Source organism: Halictus rubicundus, chromosome 5 (assembly GCF_050948215.1).
Source record: "Halictus rubicundus isolate RS-2024b chromosome 5, iyHalRubi1_principal, whole genome shotgun sequence".
NCBI classification, from domain to species: Eukaryota; Metazoa; Arthropoda; class Insecta; order Hymenoptera; family Halictidae; genus Halictus; species Halictus rubicundus.
This window is the reverse complement of record NC_135153.1, coordinates 8677091-8697894: the sequence shown is the minus strand read 5'-3', so window position 1 is coordinate 8697894 and position 20804 is coordinate 8677091. Positions and strand designations below refer to the sequence as shown.

The window sequence follows — 20804 nt, the reverse complement described above, 5'->3', positions numbered from 1 at the left end:
AACTTTTTAAAAATATTTTTTCATTCAGTTTCTTTTTCAAACTTTAACTCAAAATATTTTACAATCTGTGTGTCCGCTATTATTAGTACCATTCCTTCGTCTTTCGAGAAAATCACGAAAACCTAAAAATGATGTTTTTTACGTGTAATGTAGCAAGTGGAACAGGTGATATAATCCGACAGGTTAATAAGGAGCGATGAATAAGCAGCATGACGGAGAACTTTGAAGTCGAGGAACAAACGTTGGTGTGCTGTGTCCAATCGTTTGATTTGTCCCATGACGGCCATGACCGATAAACGATCTTGTCTATCAATGTCGACACGCGAGCAAAAAGTTGCCGGTTGCCGCTGCTGGCGCTCTGAGATGACATATATGAGCCCTGGTTGACAGGTGGCATAAGTCCAAAATCCGAGAAAAGTTGTTTGTGAAAAATTTGAAAAATTTTGTTCGCGGCTGAAACTTTTACTTAATTTTACTGAAATTTTTACTTAAAAAATATACATATTGCATATTCTTGAAATATACGTACCTACTAAATCTACCAAGCATTAACAGTATCTGGTAAATATTGTCTTATAAAAATGGAACCCTAAATTTATTGAGATTGTCCATAATTTTCAGTATAACAAATGCTTGGACAAAGAAATTTATTCCACTATTTTCCATATGTGAATTTTTATAGTTTCAATAATTGTGAAATATAAAGCGGCCATTGTGACCGTGGTAGGTTTAGTGTTAATAAGCCTGTAAAGTTTGAACTGACGTATTCCACATTTTTACCGTCTCGGTTTTACCGCCCGAACAGGTGCTTAGCCTACTTAACATGATATTTCTGGGACAAGAAAAATAGGTTTTGCTGAACACACTTCGCTAGTGGTCCTTGTTAGCGCATTTACCTCAGAGGCCAGTCTTTTTACACCATCTGCATAGAAGGTTTTCACCTGCACTTTGTTGCACTCGACCTAAAATCTTCATCTTCCAACCGCTTTTCCTAATTGATCTCAAGGCCTAAGATCTATTCCTATTGTCTCTTTTCGAATTTTAACAAACTACTGATTTCGTTTGTTTACTCAGCAACAGTAGAATAACATAGCAAAGTGTATCACTGGCACGAGTCAAGGAAAACTGCCGACCCCAATTAAGACGTAGAATCCAAGCGCGAAGGGTCGTGGACGATTAAAATAAATGGGTCTGATGTTGTCAATACGGTGACATTCGTCCTCGTAGGGTTGATACATAATCGAACTGCGGAAGCAGGTCTCGGAAAAAAGAAGAATGCGGAAAGAAGAAAAAAAAGAATTAAAAGTATTCTGGTATATAGCCAGATGTATAGTGTAGGATTATAGTACGTAAAAATGTGTACTGAATTCTTTGGATGTTATTAGTGTCACAGTAGCCTACACGAATTCGTCTGCAACTCTTCAGCATTCTTGCTATAACTCGAGACTAAGCTAATCTTTCCACTTGAAAATAACGCGACACGTTCTTCGAATACGCACGATAAAATCAATTCGATTTCGTATTAAATTCGAAATTTCGAATTTATACGAGTAACGATTCCTGTCAAATAAATTCACGGAAAGGAGTATCGCCGAGTTTTCTCTGAATCGATAGCATCGTTAGATCTTCGAGCGATTAACGGGCGGTAAACATTCACAGAATCGGAATATCTCGGAGATAACGTTGACATAGGTGCAGGTTGATTGGCAGAGCTCTAGCAAGCTCGGATGAGAGCCTTAAGGAACTCCAGAGATAACATTGACGTTCCCATAATAGATGTTCTTACGAGCCAAGACTCCGTAGATTCGCGATAAGGTAGAGTGACCAGGTTACCGGAAAAATAGGCGAAAAATGATTTTACGCGCCTGTACTTTTCGTCCTTATATGAGAATATTTTTCGCTGCAAAAGGGCTCGTTCGAAAGAGGAAGGTTCAATCTAACACGCGCTGGTCATCAGCTGACGAGATTGTGCAGAAATTCGGTAATATAAGCGTTAGAAGTAGGCCAAAAATTGCCTACTATCCAAGCATTTTTATGCCATTGGATTAGTTTTCTGGATGAAATCGAGAGAAGCGCGCGCTAGAAAATATCTCCAGCTACAAATTCAGCTATATTTTGTCTCGATTCTCTGCGAAATAAAGCGAAAAACTTGAAGCACGTTTCTGGCGTCAGAATTCATAATATCGATAATACAGAGCACAAAATGTGACAAGTTTAGTCACAGACTTAAGACACGTCGGATCAAGACCAAGACGGATCTTAAGCCAGTGGCTGAAGGCTGTGAACGGAAATTATACCGCAGCTACCGACCTGCTGACTCTGCAAAAGTCACGTGACTGCCGGCTGGAAAATAAATTTGAAGAACGCGGAAAACGGTAGACGGAAAACGGTGGACGGAAAACCGCCGTAAGCCCACTGATAAATTACCGGTTCCGCGGTAAGTAAGCATGCATCTATCTGCTGCTCGGAAAATCACGGATTCGCGAATCGAGGCAGGTGACTCACCGCGCATATAGGTACCAAGAGGCCAATCACGTAAAGCATCAGACTGGTTACAGTCGACTCGCGAAACGGGTGATATAATGATTCATCATTGCAGAAGAATCCCCGCTTGAACGGCTTGCCATACAGGAAGAACATCAGCACCGCCACGCCCACTGTAATCAAAAAAGATGGTCCAGCTTCTTAACTAGCTCCCAATTTTGTTGACTATATGTATTTAGTAATGTTATAATAAGTTTAGCACTTTGTATATGCACATGTTTCTTTTTTCTTTATATTGTTCAAGAGTAATTTTACTCCATTTTTGAATACATTCTCTCGTAAATATGACAAAAATGAGAAGGTGCAGTTTAACATACTGTTATACTATTTTCAATCTATTGAACATATTAAGAAAGAAAATAAATCTCTATTTCACTCCAGTCTGTTGCAATTCGGGTAGAGCACTTTTATTTTGCATAAAGATCCGCTATTATTTTATTGGCCTCTGTAGCGCATTAACTTCTTCACCTCGAAGCCACGATTTGATAGTAAGTACGTGCCATATGTTTGGGATCGGTATCGCGTTGAATGACAACTTCCTTTGCATTTAGTCGCAATTCTTGCAGACTTTCTGCCAAGGAAGTGCTTAGGATATTTATACATACAGCCTTAGACAGTCGTATTATAATTTATAATGTAATGACTTTATAAGACAGTATAAAATGTCATCCCAATTTTTCATTTTACGTCTTCCTCTTCCCCAATCTATTCTAATTTAGTTTAATCGTTATACCCAACATAACCAGGTGTACCCTTTTTCAATTTCTTTGTAAAACTCCTTTAATATTTCTTAAAAAGTTACCGTAGACATTTGTATGCTCTTCGATGACCACAGATTAATTTACATTTCAGTTTATTGCCATAACCGAATTTGGTTTGGGTTAACCAAACTACACTATCCCGGTCTTGTTTAGAAAATGTACTATTTGGCATAAATATATATACATATGTGAAACACACCGTGTGCCGTTTTGTGTACAATGGTTTTTCAACTTTGGCTGTTCCCATCATATCGGTTTGTCATCACGCTATAATTCTTCAGCAGTAATGTCAATATTATTCAATGTCTTCATCCTATCTTTGTTTGCGCTACAAGATCAACTTCTCCTGCGCTTTACAAGTGTCGCAAGCGGCTTCCGGCCATCTTTAAACTTCGCGACGTTCTCTGCGCGCGTTTTTGCAACCTCACCACCGAACATTGTTATTTGATTGTTAACGTTTTACGCGTAACATCTGTTCCGAGTTCTTTTTACAATTTGTTTTACTGTTAATCTAACGCAATCATCTCAAATTAGTCTTAAATAAATATTGAGGCGAGTTTACAAAAAGTCGACTTGCCGAGCAGCTACCGTGCCATTAGATCGTCGGGGAAAGCATGAAATCTTGTTAATGGAAAGCAGAAGTAAAAAACCAAAGAAGCAAACAACCAAAAGATAATTTCTAGCGTTCGCTGTCTCGAGCGATTTTCCTCTTTTTCGCATAAAAGGGGATCGAACACGCGAGAATGCCCACCCGGTGATTAGGCGTTCTTGCTTTTCACTTTAAGCGATATTTCACCCAAGATTGTCCATTAAACGCGTCGACGAGCGTATTTACAAAATCTACTATGCAGTTTGCGTAAGAACCTAACACGCCCGACTTAATGAGCGTGTAATAAGTGTGTAATGGGGGACAAGAAGCGCTTCCCACCGATATTAATATTCGAAAGTTGCTCGTCTAGTTTCATCTCACGGGTTGGATTACTTTGTCCGTTTGCTCTCCGTCGTTCGGAAATTATCGAGTTAACGCCACGCGCTTAAGACAAACTGTCGCAACTCGGAGAAAGGGTGGGGGAGAAAGTCTGACGCGAAATGCATATAATAATGTTGTTAACGCGGTGACAAACTTGTACGCGCAACGAGTTCTACGAGAATATAATTAGCAGCGTGTCCCCGTTGGGCCGCCCTCGGCAAGAGCATGGCAATTAGTAATCGCCGATTACCATAGTATTTCCTTGCTACGATTCCGCCGCGAGCCGTGGACGGCTGCTACGGAAATTGACCGGTGATGGATTATAATTGACAGGTCGTGCACGGGTCTTTATCGTAACGAGTTTTCGTAATTCTGGACGACGACGGGCAACCACCATCGCCGTAGACTACGGCCACTATACAAGCCCATAGGGAAAACCTGGACCGTACCCATAAACATCCGCGAAATTACGGCGTTCGCGGCATGGAAATTCAGGATGCCGTGTACGCTACTACATATTTGAAAATCGTTCGGCCGAGTCAGCGATTAAGATAATTGCGAGTTTGGTTTCACTGAAACAAGCCAATACGGCCGAGAGACTGCACCGATTTCTGAGATCGCATGCGGCTCGTCGTTATTTATGCGGCTGTTGTAAGTTCTCCCCGAAGGCTTGCGCGTAGTCCTCGATCGGGGCTCTCCTTATTGTGACGGCTTCAAAAATATCGATCCTTCTCTTTTTGGCATTCCCTTGCAACTTTATTTGTTCGGCAGAGATCGGGCTAAGATAATTACGTTACGCAGAGGCGTGTAGTTAACGGTCCGACGATAAGGATTATTAAATTAATCTCGCTGCACGAGAAGAATTTGTTACTGCTGCCGCTAAACGTTTACGACGATACCTCGATGAAACTGTTTGATTTAAGAATTAAATTTTTGATTTACAACGCCAACGGATGATAACACGAAACCTTTCCGGCCACGTTGGAAACTACACTTCAAATCTTCGGACGGTAAGAGGCATTCTTGGAATGATTATTATCACTCCGCGAACTGCCAGAAATGTCCTGATTGGAAGTTAATGTGACGCTGACTCATGGTCGGAGGCGTAACAACGGAAACACAAGGTGTTATGTAAGAATTTACAAAGTAGGTTGGAAAGATAAACTATAATGGCTCAAAAGTAGCAACGTGTGACGCGCCTAGTAACCAATGCGATGCCAATTGGTGACCCGGTTTACAGTGAAACCTGAACGTGCACACGAATTAGTTATCATAATAGGTTTGAAACCGAGACGTTTCTGTGAACGATTATGTTCCCTGTCAGAGTTTTCCGGTAACAACAAATACACCTAAGTCGGTATTGGAACTATATGTATATTTCGAAATGGTAACGAGAAAGTAATATTAGCCGGAGAAACGTGATTTGTGATTGAATATGCGAGCAAATGATTAATCTGCTACTACCGAAATACAAATATTCCATTTATACTTTTCACAGGAAATAAGTAATTACTTTCTGTTCTTCTTTTCGGTTCAGATTTTCTTTCTTGTTCCCCGCGTCGTTTGTCCGCAACTGGTAAACACTTCATCGGGATTCCATTGTATTATTTAAGGGGAACCGTTGAGAATACCGTTGAAAGACAATTTATATTTTCAGCGAACGCCTCCTCGAAATACTTCTGAAAGGTACTGTAGCCTCTCGAAGCGGTTCGCGCTTCGCGATTATTCAGAGGTAATCGCACCAAGAATTTATGGCCGTGCAAGTCGAGAACATTTCGGAATATACAACGCGTCGTTCCCAATGCTGTGTCCAAGAAGATAGCGTTCACTATTCCATTCAATGTATCGCGAAATAGAACGATTGCTTCGGTGATATCCGGAAAACCGGCGAACGAACGTACCGTGGAAATAACGAGTACACCGGTTTTTATTCCGAGTAATTGAAGCACCGACGAAAACAGTATTTCTTATTAGAACTCGAAATTATCGTCGCAACATTTTTCCCAGGACTGCGAGTTCTAGGCCTATGCCGGAGTCAGTTCTGACCCACGCCGATATTTCACTACAGTTTTCTCTCGATACAAGGCGATCGCTCGGGACCGGCTTTCGTCGTATTTCGGACGAGGAAGAAGAGGGAATAGCGAGTTTCTTATTTCGAAATAAAAGACGTAGTCTTGTACCGGAATAAAATTGTACACACAGTGATTTCTCTGTATATGTCGCCAAAGTCTGGATGGTAAACGTCGCCGGATTACCCCCACTACAGTGAACATAACACGGCTCAGGTATGTCTCCTGGACGATCACGACGCTGGCAAGACCCGTGTTGTTGACATATATCAAGAATTCACTCTATTGACAATCGCCGAGCTTCTCCCCACCGCTACGGGTCACGAATGACTCCGGCATAGGGTACGGAGGGTCAAACGCGATGTCTGTCGAATGGTTTCTATTAGTTTTAAGGCAAACAAAATTTGATGATATGAAATTATCAAAAATTGGTGTGCCTCAATTTTTCACATTGGTTTTTATTTTTTGGATATTTGGCGCTGGCCTCTGACATTTCATAGTCAGCTCAGAGCGACGAATGAAATGGCATTAAAAATTCAAAATCCAATACATATGTACATGCAGGGTGTCCCAGAGAAAGGGAGAGAGAGAGAGAGAGATAGAGAGAGAGAGATTGTAGTCGAAATCGCGCAGATTTATTTTCGCATTTCTCATAACGCGTGGGCGGACGTTGTAATGTTGGAGAACGGTTCATTTCCGATTCAAAGTTCCAACGGTCCTCCTTGAGAGCTCACCTCCGCCGTAACTTCTCAACTATGCATAATAACAAGAAGTTAGCATAACTCAGAGTTTATCGAGTAAACGTTAACACAATCGCAAACGGGACAAAATGGCAGGACAGGGACAGAATCTTTATCTACGACAATAATTACTTTTTATTCGAAACTGTTTCTAAAATGTAATTCTTGGCGTGCGGGCAATTTGACACTGCCTAGGCGAACACGCGACAAGAAATCCACTACTGGATCCACCGGCAAAACCTGCTCGGCCGAACCGAACATATATATGTTGAACTAATTGTCGGTGTAACAGTCGCGGAACGTTCGCGGACGGTTACATCGGAATTGATTCCAGCATAATAGACGCCTCGTCCATCGATGAGGACAAGTGTTAATGATATAATTGGCGCATGTTATCGCGTGTTTTCTGTCGTTCGCGCAATTGGGTTTCGCGTTTATCTGAGGCAGCGTGTAATGTCGTAACATCCGTTCCGGATAAGATCAATGTATTTACAAACTGACCGGAGCGCGGCGGCGATTAGGAAAACCTGCTCGCGTCTTTCTATTACTTTTCGTTTTTTTTTTTTGTGGATATGTATAACATGGATATTGGAACTTGTTCTAAACTTGGCGGTCGAAATGGATTCATTAAAGTATTGCTATTACTTACGCATGCGCGTGTGTACCGTACATGAACGCGGGAATAGAATTAAAATGAGGAAAAAAAGACAGAGAGAGAGAGAGAGAGACTTTTTCGTCGAGTCTGTTTTCATTTCGAGTTAATTTTACAACTTTCACCTCTCGAGCCGATGATGTTGTTGAGATGCCGTTTACGCTGCGCGAGATCCGGAGAGAAAACACGCGATCGTGATGAGATAGTCGTTCGAAATTGTCATCGACTGTTATAAACGAGAGTGTCATAAACGAGAGTGCGGAATACCTTGGAAATAGAAGGACAGAAGTTGCAGAATTTCACTTCTCCGGAGAACGCGTATCCGGGATACTTTCGAATGGTTATTTGAATCCTAAACAGTTTTTTTTTTTTTTTTTCTTTACGAACACGTACATGTAGGCAAGAGTTGGTAAAAACTTACGACTTCGTCGGAATAAAATAAATATAAAAGTGAGAAGATCGGAAGATTTTACGAGACCTTTCGAGAAAAGAGAAACTCGCAAACTTCGTTTTTATACATAAATAGAAATGACAGAATTATATTGGAGACGTCATTGTCGCGAAAAGTGTGTACGTTTAAAAATCAATTGTACGCACTTAATGATTGACAATGAATTTCACCGCGGACTGCTGTCGTAACTGTATTTGTATTCAACAGTAAGGCATAATCTAATTCGAAGAATGCAACTTTGCATACAACAGAATGGTGGACAAGCTACTAAACAATAAGCAATAAGCATGGTTAAAGTTGCGTACATACAATGTTCTCTTTCTTATCATTATGCATTGCATCGCTTATCAATTATTGTTTCACGTCTTCAGAACCCGTTAATAGGTAATAGGTTAATAGGCTGACAGTAAACAAATCTTGACGTTTTATCGTCTACAGATATAATCATAATAGTGGCGGTCTCTAGTAAACTTTGTAACACTGACCATAAGGTACAGAGACACGTTACTATCGCGTGAGCTCACGTGCTATCACGTTACTAACAATAATAATGACAATAACATACGTAAGTAAAAACACATTACTACAGTGCGTGTACCTTTAGGTAAAAAACGACATATAAATAATAACTCACATTCTAATTATTAGAATCGTTCCCTTGTTAGAATAGTTCTAAGCGACTATGTGTTTCTGTGCGAATAATTCCTTGTGGAAAATGAATAAGATTCTTCGTAACGTGTATCAGCGATCTAATTTAAAAACCAGCATTCGTTACGTAGTAATGATAATAATGATTCGCTCTCGCTTGGAAACTATAATAGACGGTCTAGAAAACTGAGCAGCTTGATAAGGCAAGAGTGTGTGTGAATACAGATTTTCTGCACGCCTACCCGAGGCTCCGATAACGAGTAATACCTTAATAATCGACACATAAATTAATCACTATCCGTTTTCGTTGCCATTATTTATACCGTTGATTCGTTGCGTCTATAAAACCATACAGTGGCTGATAAAAATATTAAATTTACTTCGATGTACACAGACGTCTTATTTGGAATTAATTTCCCCAAAATAAATGATATGTACATACGTTTTGTTGCGGGGCTTGGAAAATATCATAAAATCGGTTTCGGTTCTTAAAAGTCTCAAAGAAGAGCCAAACAGAAATTTCGGAACGAGTTAAAAATAATATGTCAATATTCTTAAATTCCTTGAATCTCTCCACCTCTGTTTTCAGTTTCTCCTACCTATTCAGATCGTAAACGCATAAAGTTTTCTTTTAAGTAAACGACGATTACAGTGAATTCTCGACATATGTCAACAACACGGGATTTGCCAGCGTCGTGTATCGTCCAAGAGACGTACCCGAGCGCTGTTATGTCTACCGAGGCCTCTCGAGCTTTGTGGCTCCTCACGGAATATACCCCGCGGTAGTGGGGATAATTCCGCGACGTTTATCATCCAGACCTTGGCGACACATATAGAGAAATCACTGTATTGCTGCCTTCTAGGTGGCATACGCGCATCCACGTGGCGATAAGACACGCGGACGGTTTCTAAAGTTTTCTTGTGCGATCGGTGCATCTATATCGACTGCGAAACACGGAGAAAATTAGTAACCAGCACGCCAAGACTTACATATCGTCGCGGTTAGGAAACCACACGGCGGATCTACACACGTGTATGTTTTATAGGTTATTGAGTTCACCTTGAACCGACCTATCGAATGAATTGACAAAAGATATAATTCCAGTTAACCTTCGAATCTTTCAGATCGATAACATTCAAAATAATTTATTTCCAGCAGAACATGTGGTTGGTCGCATGAACACGACCACCGCGCAAAAGCACATACAATACATTGGGATCGAAGACGACCACCTCGGGCCCTTCCCTCGTTAGCTGGATCACCCTCTGTATGGTCCAAACTTTTCAGCATGTGTTCGCAAATTCAATGAAAAACAGAATACATAGAATTCCCGCGAAACTCGTGGACAAGTTCATAATTATTTTCAGAGATGCGTGTATCTCTGATGTCGGTCGGTATAACTTGGAACCTCTAAAGAAAAAGAATGATTTCGATACTTCGCTAGAAGTTGCGTTACGTAGAAGTAGTTACGGTAAGTAAAAGCTCATCGACCGTAATAGTGTTTAGAATGCCGTGCCGCCGAGCCGCGCCGGTACGACACGACATCCATACATACACGGCGGCGATGACGACGGCTCGTGCGAGCATCGTCCAGGTGTGACTGTAGTCTGCGATCAACGCGTTCCTTTGCTTACGATTAGTCATCCGACCCGCAGAAATTCGTGGCGATGACGAAACTCCTGCCACCGCGTCGTCCCGAGAAAGAGAAACGGCTATGCCATGCTATAGTGTCCAAATGGATGTCAAGGCGGATCTAAACCCGTCGTGAATTGTTTAGCCGCAGAGCTGCTTAGCGTCTGCCCGTACGGGCAGCGATCTCCTTGCCCTGGACGTACACAGAACGGCGCGGCGGGCTCGAAGCCACGCCCCTTCGGGCAAGGCTGCGTGTGTTTGTCACAGCTACGAGGCCAGCTATGGCCTGTCCCCACTCCACTAAGTCATTTGCCCGTAGCTTTGCCCGCGGGCATCGGCGGGTGCCCTTGGGCGCCCTTGCCCGGCAATGGGCATGTTGAGCAGCTCTGCGGTCTAGCCTGTAGGTCAACACATACGTGTAATTGTATAAATACTAAACTTGGGCGATCCCCCCACGATGTTCGAGGCTGGCGTATGCGATCACGATCCGCGAGGTGTGTACGCGAGCCGCGTTCATTATCAGCCCTTGCATAACGCGCCGCGCCGAACGCGGTGTAATTACATCAGGAAGTTGACCGACTGGGAGGGATACTGTTACAGCGAATTGTTTACCCCTTTTTATCGATTACATTATTTATTGCGGAACGGACAACTGAATGCCTATCGTGTTGTGGTACATACTTACAAATAGTATTCTCCCTTCCGTTATTGGAATTTACGTCCCGTAAATCCCATAGGCCATAGGTATTTATTTAAATGTTCGTAGCGTTTTGAAATTAAAAGGAGAAAACGATAAAATTAACATATTTATCCACAGGTTTATTCGATAATATATTTTCCATTTTGTTCTATTACTTTTTACCATCTTTGAGGTAACTTATTAATGGACGGCAGATCTTTATGGAAAATAAGAAATATTTTCATTAATTGGAAGACACAGGAGCGAAATAAACATTTCTTTCTTCCTTTAATTACTCTATTAAGCTAAAACCAATACGCTGGCACCTTTGAATCTTTTTAATATGTTCACTGCTTTAAATTGTGCTCACCCATTTCTGTCATAAATCCATAAAATCCGCAGTCTACGTATTAAACATATTAAATGAAAGGATCGTGATCGCAGTCAGTCTGCAGTTTGATTGATTGATCGTGTCAAAGCGGCTTTGGTATCGGCTCGGAAGCGGTGTCACAATCAGCTAATCCGCACTCGCCACTTCTTGAATGGCTTCGATCGTCCCGATTGTTATGGGGAGGGTTCTACGCGTATGGTTTCACGGTCACGGTCACAGGTTCCGACGAAATTGACTGTAATATACCCTCCAACGAGTTGGACCTGTTTGTGCCGCTTTAACGAACTTTGAAAGGGTCCAGTTATTAGACAGAGTCGTGAAAGGACACAATTCCACCGACACCAGTTGCCTTTTGAATCGTCGCGCCGCGTCGGATAAATGCACCGCCAACAATAGCGTTCGACACGTCAAAAGATACAATATACTATGTGCATATCTACGCGGGGCACTTGGGATTCACACTTGAAAAGTGGGGTATCGTTAAGAAGATAATTTTTTGGGGTGCTTCCCGTGTAGCAACAGTGAAAACTGAAAGCAAGCGATTTTTCAGAATTTTTTTCAGAATAACTATTGGACTTGTGTAGACTGCGGATCTTTATGTAAAATAAAATTTTTTTATCTGAATTGCAACGAACTGAGGTGAAATAGAAATTTATTTTCTTTCTTATTATGTTTAGCAAATAGAAAATAATATAATAGTATGTTTACATTTTTCTAATATTTTTGCTACTTAAAATTGCACCCACTAATTTTTGTCATAAATGCATAAAATCCGCAGAGTCTAGACATATAGGACTAGACCTGGGAATCCCAAAGTTTTACTTAGGTGGGCAAAATTGTAAATACCAAAATATTTGGCGGGCAAAAAAAGATAAAAGTTATCGTCCTTAGTTTATGACTATAATTACTTTTTATCACAAACTGTTTAACAACACACTTCAAAGATATAATTCGCAGGCCGCATTTCTAGGATTGACGGGCCAATAAATAAGTATAAACACACGATATTCAAGTAAATACATATGACATCATATGTATCGAAGGATGCGTTTCCTGGCACACCTAATGCTAGCGTAAATATCGATGTGACGAAATACGCGCGTATTGGTATGTACTCAGGGTTAGGTTCTCAAACAACATGATTAAAATAGCTGCTGTTTATAATTTTCGTTTATAAAAATTTATTGCCCATCATTTGTCCTGCTATATATCCTTATCAAATCTGTAATACTAAATAAATTCCTCTTTGATTGAGGCAATCAAAGGTAAGCCGATCAAAGAATACGCGTTTATTAAAGAACTTTAATTACAGCTTTGTGATTCCACCTAATTACATAATTATGTTTTTCTTCGGAGGATAGCCAGTGTCATAATATTTTACAATGATGTTTAACTTATCGATGTTTACAAACTAAGTGACGTAATAAACACATAAACGTCCGAGTACAATCAATGGTTTATTATCTATTGTTTTAATTAGACATACTAAATCACAGGTACTTACTCTTCTCGCTTTTAACCATTCGAGATCAGAGGGTATATAGTAACTTCTTATCTACGATTAATCGCGTATTCTGTACGTGTATAATTATAACTGTATTATATTTTGCTTTCAAGTCTAAAGGAGACCGCGACACTGTAGATGTTAATTAATAACACCTACGCTAATTCGACGCTCAGCATTCTGCTGTCGTTATTTGACAAACGCGTTTTACGTATATCTACCTGCATGAATGCGATATGTAGGTAAATTCGCGATTAGTCATCGCATTAATCATTTACATCCAAAGCGAGCACAGTGTAATACTACTTTCATTACTAGATCTGTATATTGTATGCATGTATGTCCAATCAAAAGGGACATTTCAGAAATAAATCATGCAAACCAAGTTAGAAAATACATACTTTAAATTGAAGAAAGCTTGGTAGCAGTACATATGTATACTCATTAGATAGTGAAATCTAAAACCTAAACTTATTATTAACCCTTAACGGTCCGGAAGTATTTCAAGTTTACTTCCCACCAGGTCCAAGCTATTTTTCATATGAAGAGAAACTGTGGACTCAACATTTTTATAACAAGTATAGAAATCAAGTTATATCAAGTATAGAAAGGAAAATATTTATATTATAAATTTAAATTATTAATTAATTTGATTTTTTGCCGCCATATACGATGCATTGGACACAGTAAGCAAAAAGTGCCATGCCGCTTATATGGCGGCATTGGTCCGTTAAGGGTTAACAGATTATGGAATTATTAGGGGTACCCATAAGTAATCAATTATTTGCAAAGAATTTGTTTTGCCTTTAGTTCTGTACCGATCGTGTTACTGTGCATTTGGTGGGACTGTCGTGGCATAATTCACTTTGAGTTGTTGAAACCTGAAGAAACAGTTACTGCTGAGCTGTATTGTCAGCAATTACAACAGCTGTATTCAGAACTATTGAAAAAGAGGGCATCTTTAGTCCATAGAAAAGATGTAATACTGCAAATTGACAATGCCCGGCCCCATACAGGGCGAAACTCACTCAGGGAAAAATCAAAGAATTGCAATGGGAAGTTTTACCGCACCTCCCGTACTCACCGGATACTGCTCCCTCTATCATCTTTTCAGGTCTCTGGAGCATTATTTAACAAATAAAACATTCACTTCTATAGAAGATGTAAGGAGGCACCTTGATTCATATTTTGTTTCACGAACCCTGGATTTCCATTAGAGGGGGATTGAAAACTTGCAGGAAAGATGGCAACCTGTCCTTGGTAATGATGGAAATTATTATTATTATAGAAATTAAAAACCTGAATTTACTACGAAGTTTGTTTTAGATTTCAAAATAATTGATTACTTATGGATCCCCCTAATAGTTAGAAATTGGTATGCATGATCGAAGTTGTAGCATTGTAGCCGATTGAAAAGAAGAAAAAATAAAGATCGATCGGTACCTCTAGCTGGCAGGAAAGCCGCGACGACCGACGACATGTGTATTCGCGATAAACAGGTCTCCGGGCGATAACGTGAGAAAAAAAAGAACGCGATCTTGGTCGACTGCGTTGAACTTGAAAATAAACGGAGAATGGACAGTAAAATAGACACCTGTGTGTAACTTTCGACGCAGAAACGCCCTCGACCTACTTGTCCGTGCGAATAATACTGAATTTTACACGGTATCGGTTTTCATCTATCCTCGCAGCCCCAGTTTCCCCGCGAACTCGTTTCTCTTTCGCGAACGGCGCCATTGTTTCGTTACTATCGTAAAGAATCATATTCTTTTCGGTATCTTTTTCCTTTTCCTCTTTTTTCTATCGTTTGTCCAAGACCTTACCGTTAATTCAAGTTTTAGTATACTATTTACTATTTCAAACATTATTATTTTACCCGGCTCTGTGACTCAATTACTGTGGGGGTACCAACTACTGTACCTATATTACTTATATTTAAATCACAATGAATATTAAAAACGGGAGATATTCAATTTTTTTTTCATTAAGATCAGTTAATATGTTATATATCTCTTTTTTTAATATTCATTATGCTCTAAATATAAGTAATATAGGTACAGTAGTTGGTATCCCCACAGTAATTGAGTCACAGAGCCGGGTAAAATAATAATATTTTAACAATGAATAATATTATAATAATAACATTATAAGAATGAATATTAAAAACGGGAGATATTCAATTTTTTTCATTAAGATCAGTCAATATGTTATATATCTCTTTTTTTAATATTCATTATGCTTTAAAAACAAGTATAATTGATATAGGCAGAGTAACTGGTACCCCAGTAGTAATTGGGTCCCTTACCCTATGTTACACTGAAAACAACAACGATTGTACGTTTAAAAATTACTGTATGATAATAAAAAAAAATGATGATGTTCTCAAATAAAACTTTGCCCACGCAGATTCATATTAAAATAAATATTATGTGTACATACGTATTTTCTACGAGGCATATCTAAAGACGGTAAAATGATGCGTCTCTGCAACGGAACGTTTAAATGTCACAGTCGTATCGATCGTATTAAACATTCCCTGTTTTCAATCTCGCATCGGATCCAAACGAAGTACATACGTATACAGAAAGAACATCGAACAACTGCAGCGTACTAGATATGCGGTCCGTTAACGAAACCGTGTCACCACGTCTCATTGTCAGATTAAATCGATCGAGCTAAACAGTGTTGCTATTTTCACTTGTTTATCGGAAACTACCAGCACAACTTCCTGTTTCATTGTTCGCCTATGCACGAGAATGTTAACACTACTTACACACTTCGAAAGCCAATCGCAACGTTAACTGTCGAAAGCTGACACGTGGAATACCGCGCAACACGAGAAATAGAATATTTTGAAATTAATATATTTTCCCGCGCGCTCGAGCATATCACCTTGAAGCATATCATTGTCATTTTTTAGCGCTAAGCGTTTCTACTTTTCACGCGTAGGTAGTTCATGACGGATCAAATGACACATACGTCAAGTATAAATACTGTTTAGAACCTGATTAGCACCTAAACGCATGCGTCGATACCATAGACTAAATGAATTGTAAGTTCGATGGAGTATACGCATATAAATTATTTTACTGCCGGTATTTTATAAGCCTTACGATCGAGCTATAAAAATGCAATATTTCAATTGAATGTCAACATTGATCCTACTTTGAATTCGCAAAACTGTACTATCGAATACAACAATTTGGAGAAATTTGGATGAAACATGGTATCGAAATGTTATCGACCCACTTGCAAACGGAGACATTACCGTGTATTAAACGTAAATAAGAAACGATACTTAGGAAAGATATTTTTAATTTACCTTATTCAACTTCATTTCTTCGGGCATAGTATATTATTTAAAAAAATGGCTAAAAATTTCGATAGACACATTCTTGTCATCGCTATAAAGTAATATGAAAAATAGTAACTGTTAGCGCACCGTAAACCCAGCATTAAGACAGAGATTGTATAAGACAACGTAACAACAGAAGTATTTTTGCGTAACGCTTAGGTTTGACACGGTGTACATCATACATAAATTCGAAATCGTGTGTCGAGAATTATTTGCAACATACACTCTTTAGATGCACGCGTGGTTCATGTTTATTCATCGAGTAAACTGATTTCTATGACCAATCGATGTCCATATGTAACTTACAACAGAAGTTCGTTTCGAATCAGTATACATATATTCATCGATATAACGCGACGTGTCGGAGCACGTTCATGGAAACGGCGAGGCTGGTTCAGAAAAAGGTACGGTCAAACTAATTAAAGAAGATGAGAGTTTACGAGCGGAATGACATCGAGCCGCGACGAGGAGCTAATCTGATTCTGTTTGCAGGAAGCACCTGCCAATTTAAAGGTTAGTTCACTGGCACATCAGAGGAGCCGCGTGCTTAGCGCGACGAGCGACGAGCGACGCGCGACGCCTCGACTGTCAATCTGACAGCCGCTCGATATAACGCAATTATCGTTCATCGTACTCTTCTGCCGCGGATACAAAGGAATCTCTCGTGTTCTCGCGCGATACTCAGCTTGTCAAGAACCGCGAACACATACTCGCGGCTCGTTCCGCGCATCACTGCGCGACGCTTCTGCACAGAAAGAGGAGATTCACTTACCAACGAGTAGGCACACGATGTCTATGATGATCTTCCGAAGTATTATTTTCGATGATCGATCCATCACGATTGGTAATCGTTCTGACAATCCTGCGGGAATAGTCGCGATCGAATAAATCGATGACCACGAACGGATCGCACACAAACGTGAACCAGGATAACTTTGCTGGAAGAGAACCGATTAGGAATAATTGTCTAGTAGAAAAATCAGGAACAAGACCATCCCGGCGCACGGTTCGGAATGGACTGAAAGACGCTCGCCCATTCGCCGCGAATCTATCCGGCGAACCAAGCGACCCGACCCGATTGAGATCCGAGTGGCGACTGCCACTGCGACTGCGCTCAGCCCTCTCCGTACGTTCCGTACGTTTCGTACGTTTGGTACGTTCAGTACCAGTACGTTCGGTACGTTGCGCAGACCACGCACGTGCCCGTTCCATCTGCTCGCTGTTCAGTGCTTTAATAATAACGAGCGCTCGGTCCAACGTGAAATAAACACGGTTTCTATCACTCCAATCTGACAATGAAACACCAATGAATTTTCTCTTACCGAATGCTCAACGATTCTGCACGTCATTCTGCACGCCCGTAATCAATCAATCAAATAAGGGAGGGTCAAAAATAAATTTTTTTTTCAGTACAGAAATCTCCAAATTCTGTGCTCAACGATGCTTCGCAGTAGCGGTGTCAATTGTACAAAACCTTAAACGCGTTGTTCTCGAAACCTATTTTTTCCACCTGGCATACATAAAATCTCAATAACTACTTGGCCGACTGCTCTGAAATTTTGACAAGCTATTCTAGAAATTCATAGCTCTCGTACCGAAATTATATTTTTACGCCGCATCTGTTACACTTCTTTTTCTCATTAAAACATTACCGAACGAGACTGACATTTCGGAATATGGAAATTCAAGTATTCGCCGTATTGCCAATTTTCAAACTAAATTGTGTATTTTGGTAGGGGCGATAACGATAAACGCACCGAATGACTAGCATTTAATATATAGCCACTGGTAATTTTCAGTAAACCAACTACTTACATACATCTTTAACTGATCAGCGCGTTTCGAGAATAATCGTATTCAAACGAGATAAAATATCATTATAGTCGTTCGATACAGTGCTCATAAAAGTCTCAAGATGGTGCATTCCCGTTCGTAAGTTAACGAACGCCTGAACCGTGGCCAACGAAATGATATCATACGTTTCTCTATAATTTCCTTGAATTATGGTTTATGAGGATGTTGGTGTGTAGACGCTCGCGTCGGTATTCATATTTTTCATAAGTTGATGGAATAAATTCATAATAAAAGTAAACGGATCGTACGACTTGATAACGGAAATATACAGGGTGAGTCACCTAACGTTTACACCTACGTCAAATGTCTTAAGGACAAAGTTGAATGGTTCAATGGGGCTCACCCGATACCATGCAAATATTTATTTTTGTTATTTTCTTTTTTTAGAGATCTCAAGGTCACCACCATTTTTCTATTAGGGATCATCCCCTTCTTTTCGATAGTCTCTAGAAAGCTGTTTGTTCTATAAATAACAATTGCGATTAGTATGCGTCTCGTGAATGGATTCTGTGGAATGTTGTTAACGGAGATTAACGTTTCACAGAGCAAACGGTCGCCAGGTCCATCCAGGTACATACGTCATATCTACTACGGTTTGGCCTGGTAAGGCATGGTGCGGTGAGCTGTTAGCTGGTGAGCCTGTTTGCGGTGTGCGGTGCAGCGGGAAGAAAGGTAATGCACGCGCGCGTCCTTTGGACAATATTTACCCTTACTTCCACAATTTTTCTGTAATCTTATCTTTTTTCACTTAACAGAATGTCCCGACTATTTCCATGACCTGTTACGGCGTATTAGCAACCACTGTTGCAAGATAAGAACAGCTTGGGGTAACGACCCTGTTCCCAAACACATTCAAAGAATTCGGTATCAGCCAAAACAATTTTGATCAAGGCAAGCTGCTACCTCTATCTATGGCACGTTCATTCTTGAATATGCTTAACTTTTTAATATTGCTATCTACATAAATACTACAGTTGTGTCTCGAGAAACAGCATCCATGTTTGTTTTGAGGAGAGAATAATTTCTATCTTTTAATTACTAACTTTTTTTTTTTTAATTACTAACTTTTTCATCTGAGCCTGTGGACGAAAATTTAAAACATGCCTTTTGTTTTCCCAGTTTATCTGTTCATCAAAAATTCCAAGTAGAGTCGAGTTCCAATTTTCGTTCGATCCACAATCAGCAAACAAACATTCTTTTCGAAGAAACAATAACTGTCAAAATCTAATTGATCTTCGTCCCGTTCGCTGGTGTCTCGTGTCTTCGTTGCCCCACCGTAGGCAACCGTACGTACTTACCTGCGCAGCTACTCGCGACAGGCGAAGCGCGTCCTTTCTCCATGGTAACGGTGCTTACTGGAAGGGGACGGTACCTCAATTGGGAGAGGAGTTTTTAATAACGTAGGCTCATTATACATATTTATAGCTATTCCTAACTTATAGCTGCTTGGATTAGGAGAACAGATGCGTGTTTAAAAGTTCCAATTTTTCTGCCGATTATTTTAAATCATCAGCAGTGCTGATTCAGCACCATCTTTTAGGCCAGGCCTGGGCAACTTCTCCGCCGTCGCTTCACGACCCCCACTACCAGTGTATAGGTTCCCCCACTGCCTCCTGGAGACAACTTACTATATGGGTAGGAACCTAGGAAGCCCCCGACACTCCATAGGAACATGATGGGGAGTCTCAGTTGTGGGGAGAGGACTCGCATGTGACTCGCGAGCCACCAGTTGCCCAGGCCAGTTTTAGGCCGATTTTTGTGGCATGCATAAATGATGGATCCTCTTCATAATTGGGTGATCAGGTAACATGACTATATTGTATTTATTATTACACGATCATATACAACGATGGCTACAGACAGCGCCGGCGCAAGGCGGGTTCAGCGCGTTCCTGGAACCCGCGCTTTATATGTATGGCCCCGCGCAGGGCCCGCTCTAGCGGTTACGACGCCCCTGGCAAAAAAACAAATGACCTTTTTTTTTAGCAAAATTGTCTGGCAAGGATAGTCTGAAATTTTCTATTAATTGAATATTTAAAACATCAATATTTTTCTCACACTTACAGCCAATGCCAAAATGGCGCCCCTAAATTTTGGCGCCCCGGGCAAATGCCCGGGTTGTCCCCCCCCCCTAGAGCGCGCCCTGCCCCGCGTTACAACTTACAAATACGCCCGCTTTCTCTGCTACTGTACTCGCCCCGATGTTTCTGTGTTCATTGTTGCCATACGATAATTAGGGAATGGTATTGGGCACAACATTACTAATAATCAATGATCATGGCATTTCTTTCCTGCCGACATTGATTGTTTTTTTTTACCGATCGCACATTGTTCGTTTGATCGATTCTCGTGTACGCGTAATTGAAGACTTAGCAACGAAAAAGACCAGAAAAATTATCTAATAATACTCTGCCATCCTATATGATAATAACGTATTTATAATAAATAATTTATTTAGAAGTGTTTTTGTTTTTGACCCGCGCAATTTTTGAACTCGGCCCCGCAGAAGTTTACGCCGACCCTGGCTATAGTGCAAAGTAAGACATCTGCCCC

At 40.4% G+C, this 20804-nt stretch overlaps 1 protein-coding gene and 1 long non-coding RNA gene across 4 annotated transcripts in view; one reads left to right on the top strand and one right to left on the bottom strand.

The window, feature by feature from the left end:
- The window catches only part of Wun (wunen), a 47076-nt gene extending 29561 nt beyond the window's left edge, over positions 1-17515 (bottom strand). Inside the window, exons 1-2 of the mRNA XM_076788107.1 lie at positions 17170-17515; positions 2506-2657 (exon numbers count right to left, since the gene is read on the bottom strand). Of these exons, the coding sequence (XP_076644222.1) occupies positions 2506-2657; positions 17170-17233 (216 nt within the window). The 5' untranslated portion in view covers positions 17234-17515. The remainder of the gene's footprint in view (positions 1-2505; positions 2658-17169) is intronic.
- LOC143354213 (uncharacterized) lies at positions 15338-19818 on the top strand. Of its 3 annotated transcripts, XR_013082300.1 has the most exons (5): positions 15338-16801; positions 16890-16910; positions 18796-18923; positions 19007-19142; positions 19371-19818. It is a non-coding gene; the product is annotated as an uncharacterized LOC143354213 (long non-coding RNA). The 3 variants fall into 3 exon arrangements; XR_013082298.1 differs by lacking the exon at positions 19371-19818 and having other exon boundaries at positions 19007-19274; XR_013082299.1 differs by lacking the exons at positions 15338-16801; positions 16890-16910; positions 19371-19818 and adding an exon at positions 17986-18523 and having other exon boundaries at positions 19007-19274.
- The last annotated feature ends 986 nt before the right edge of the window (positions 19819-20804 follow it).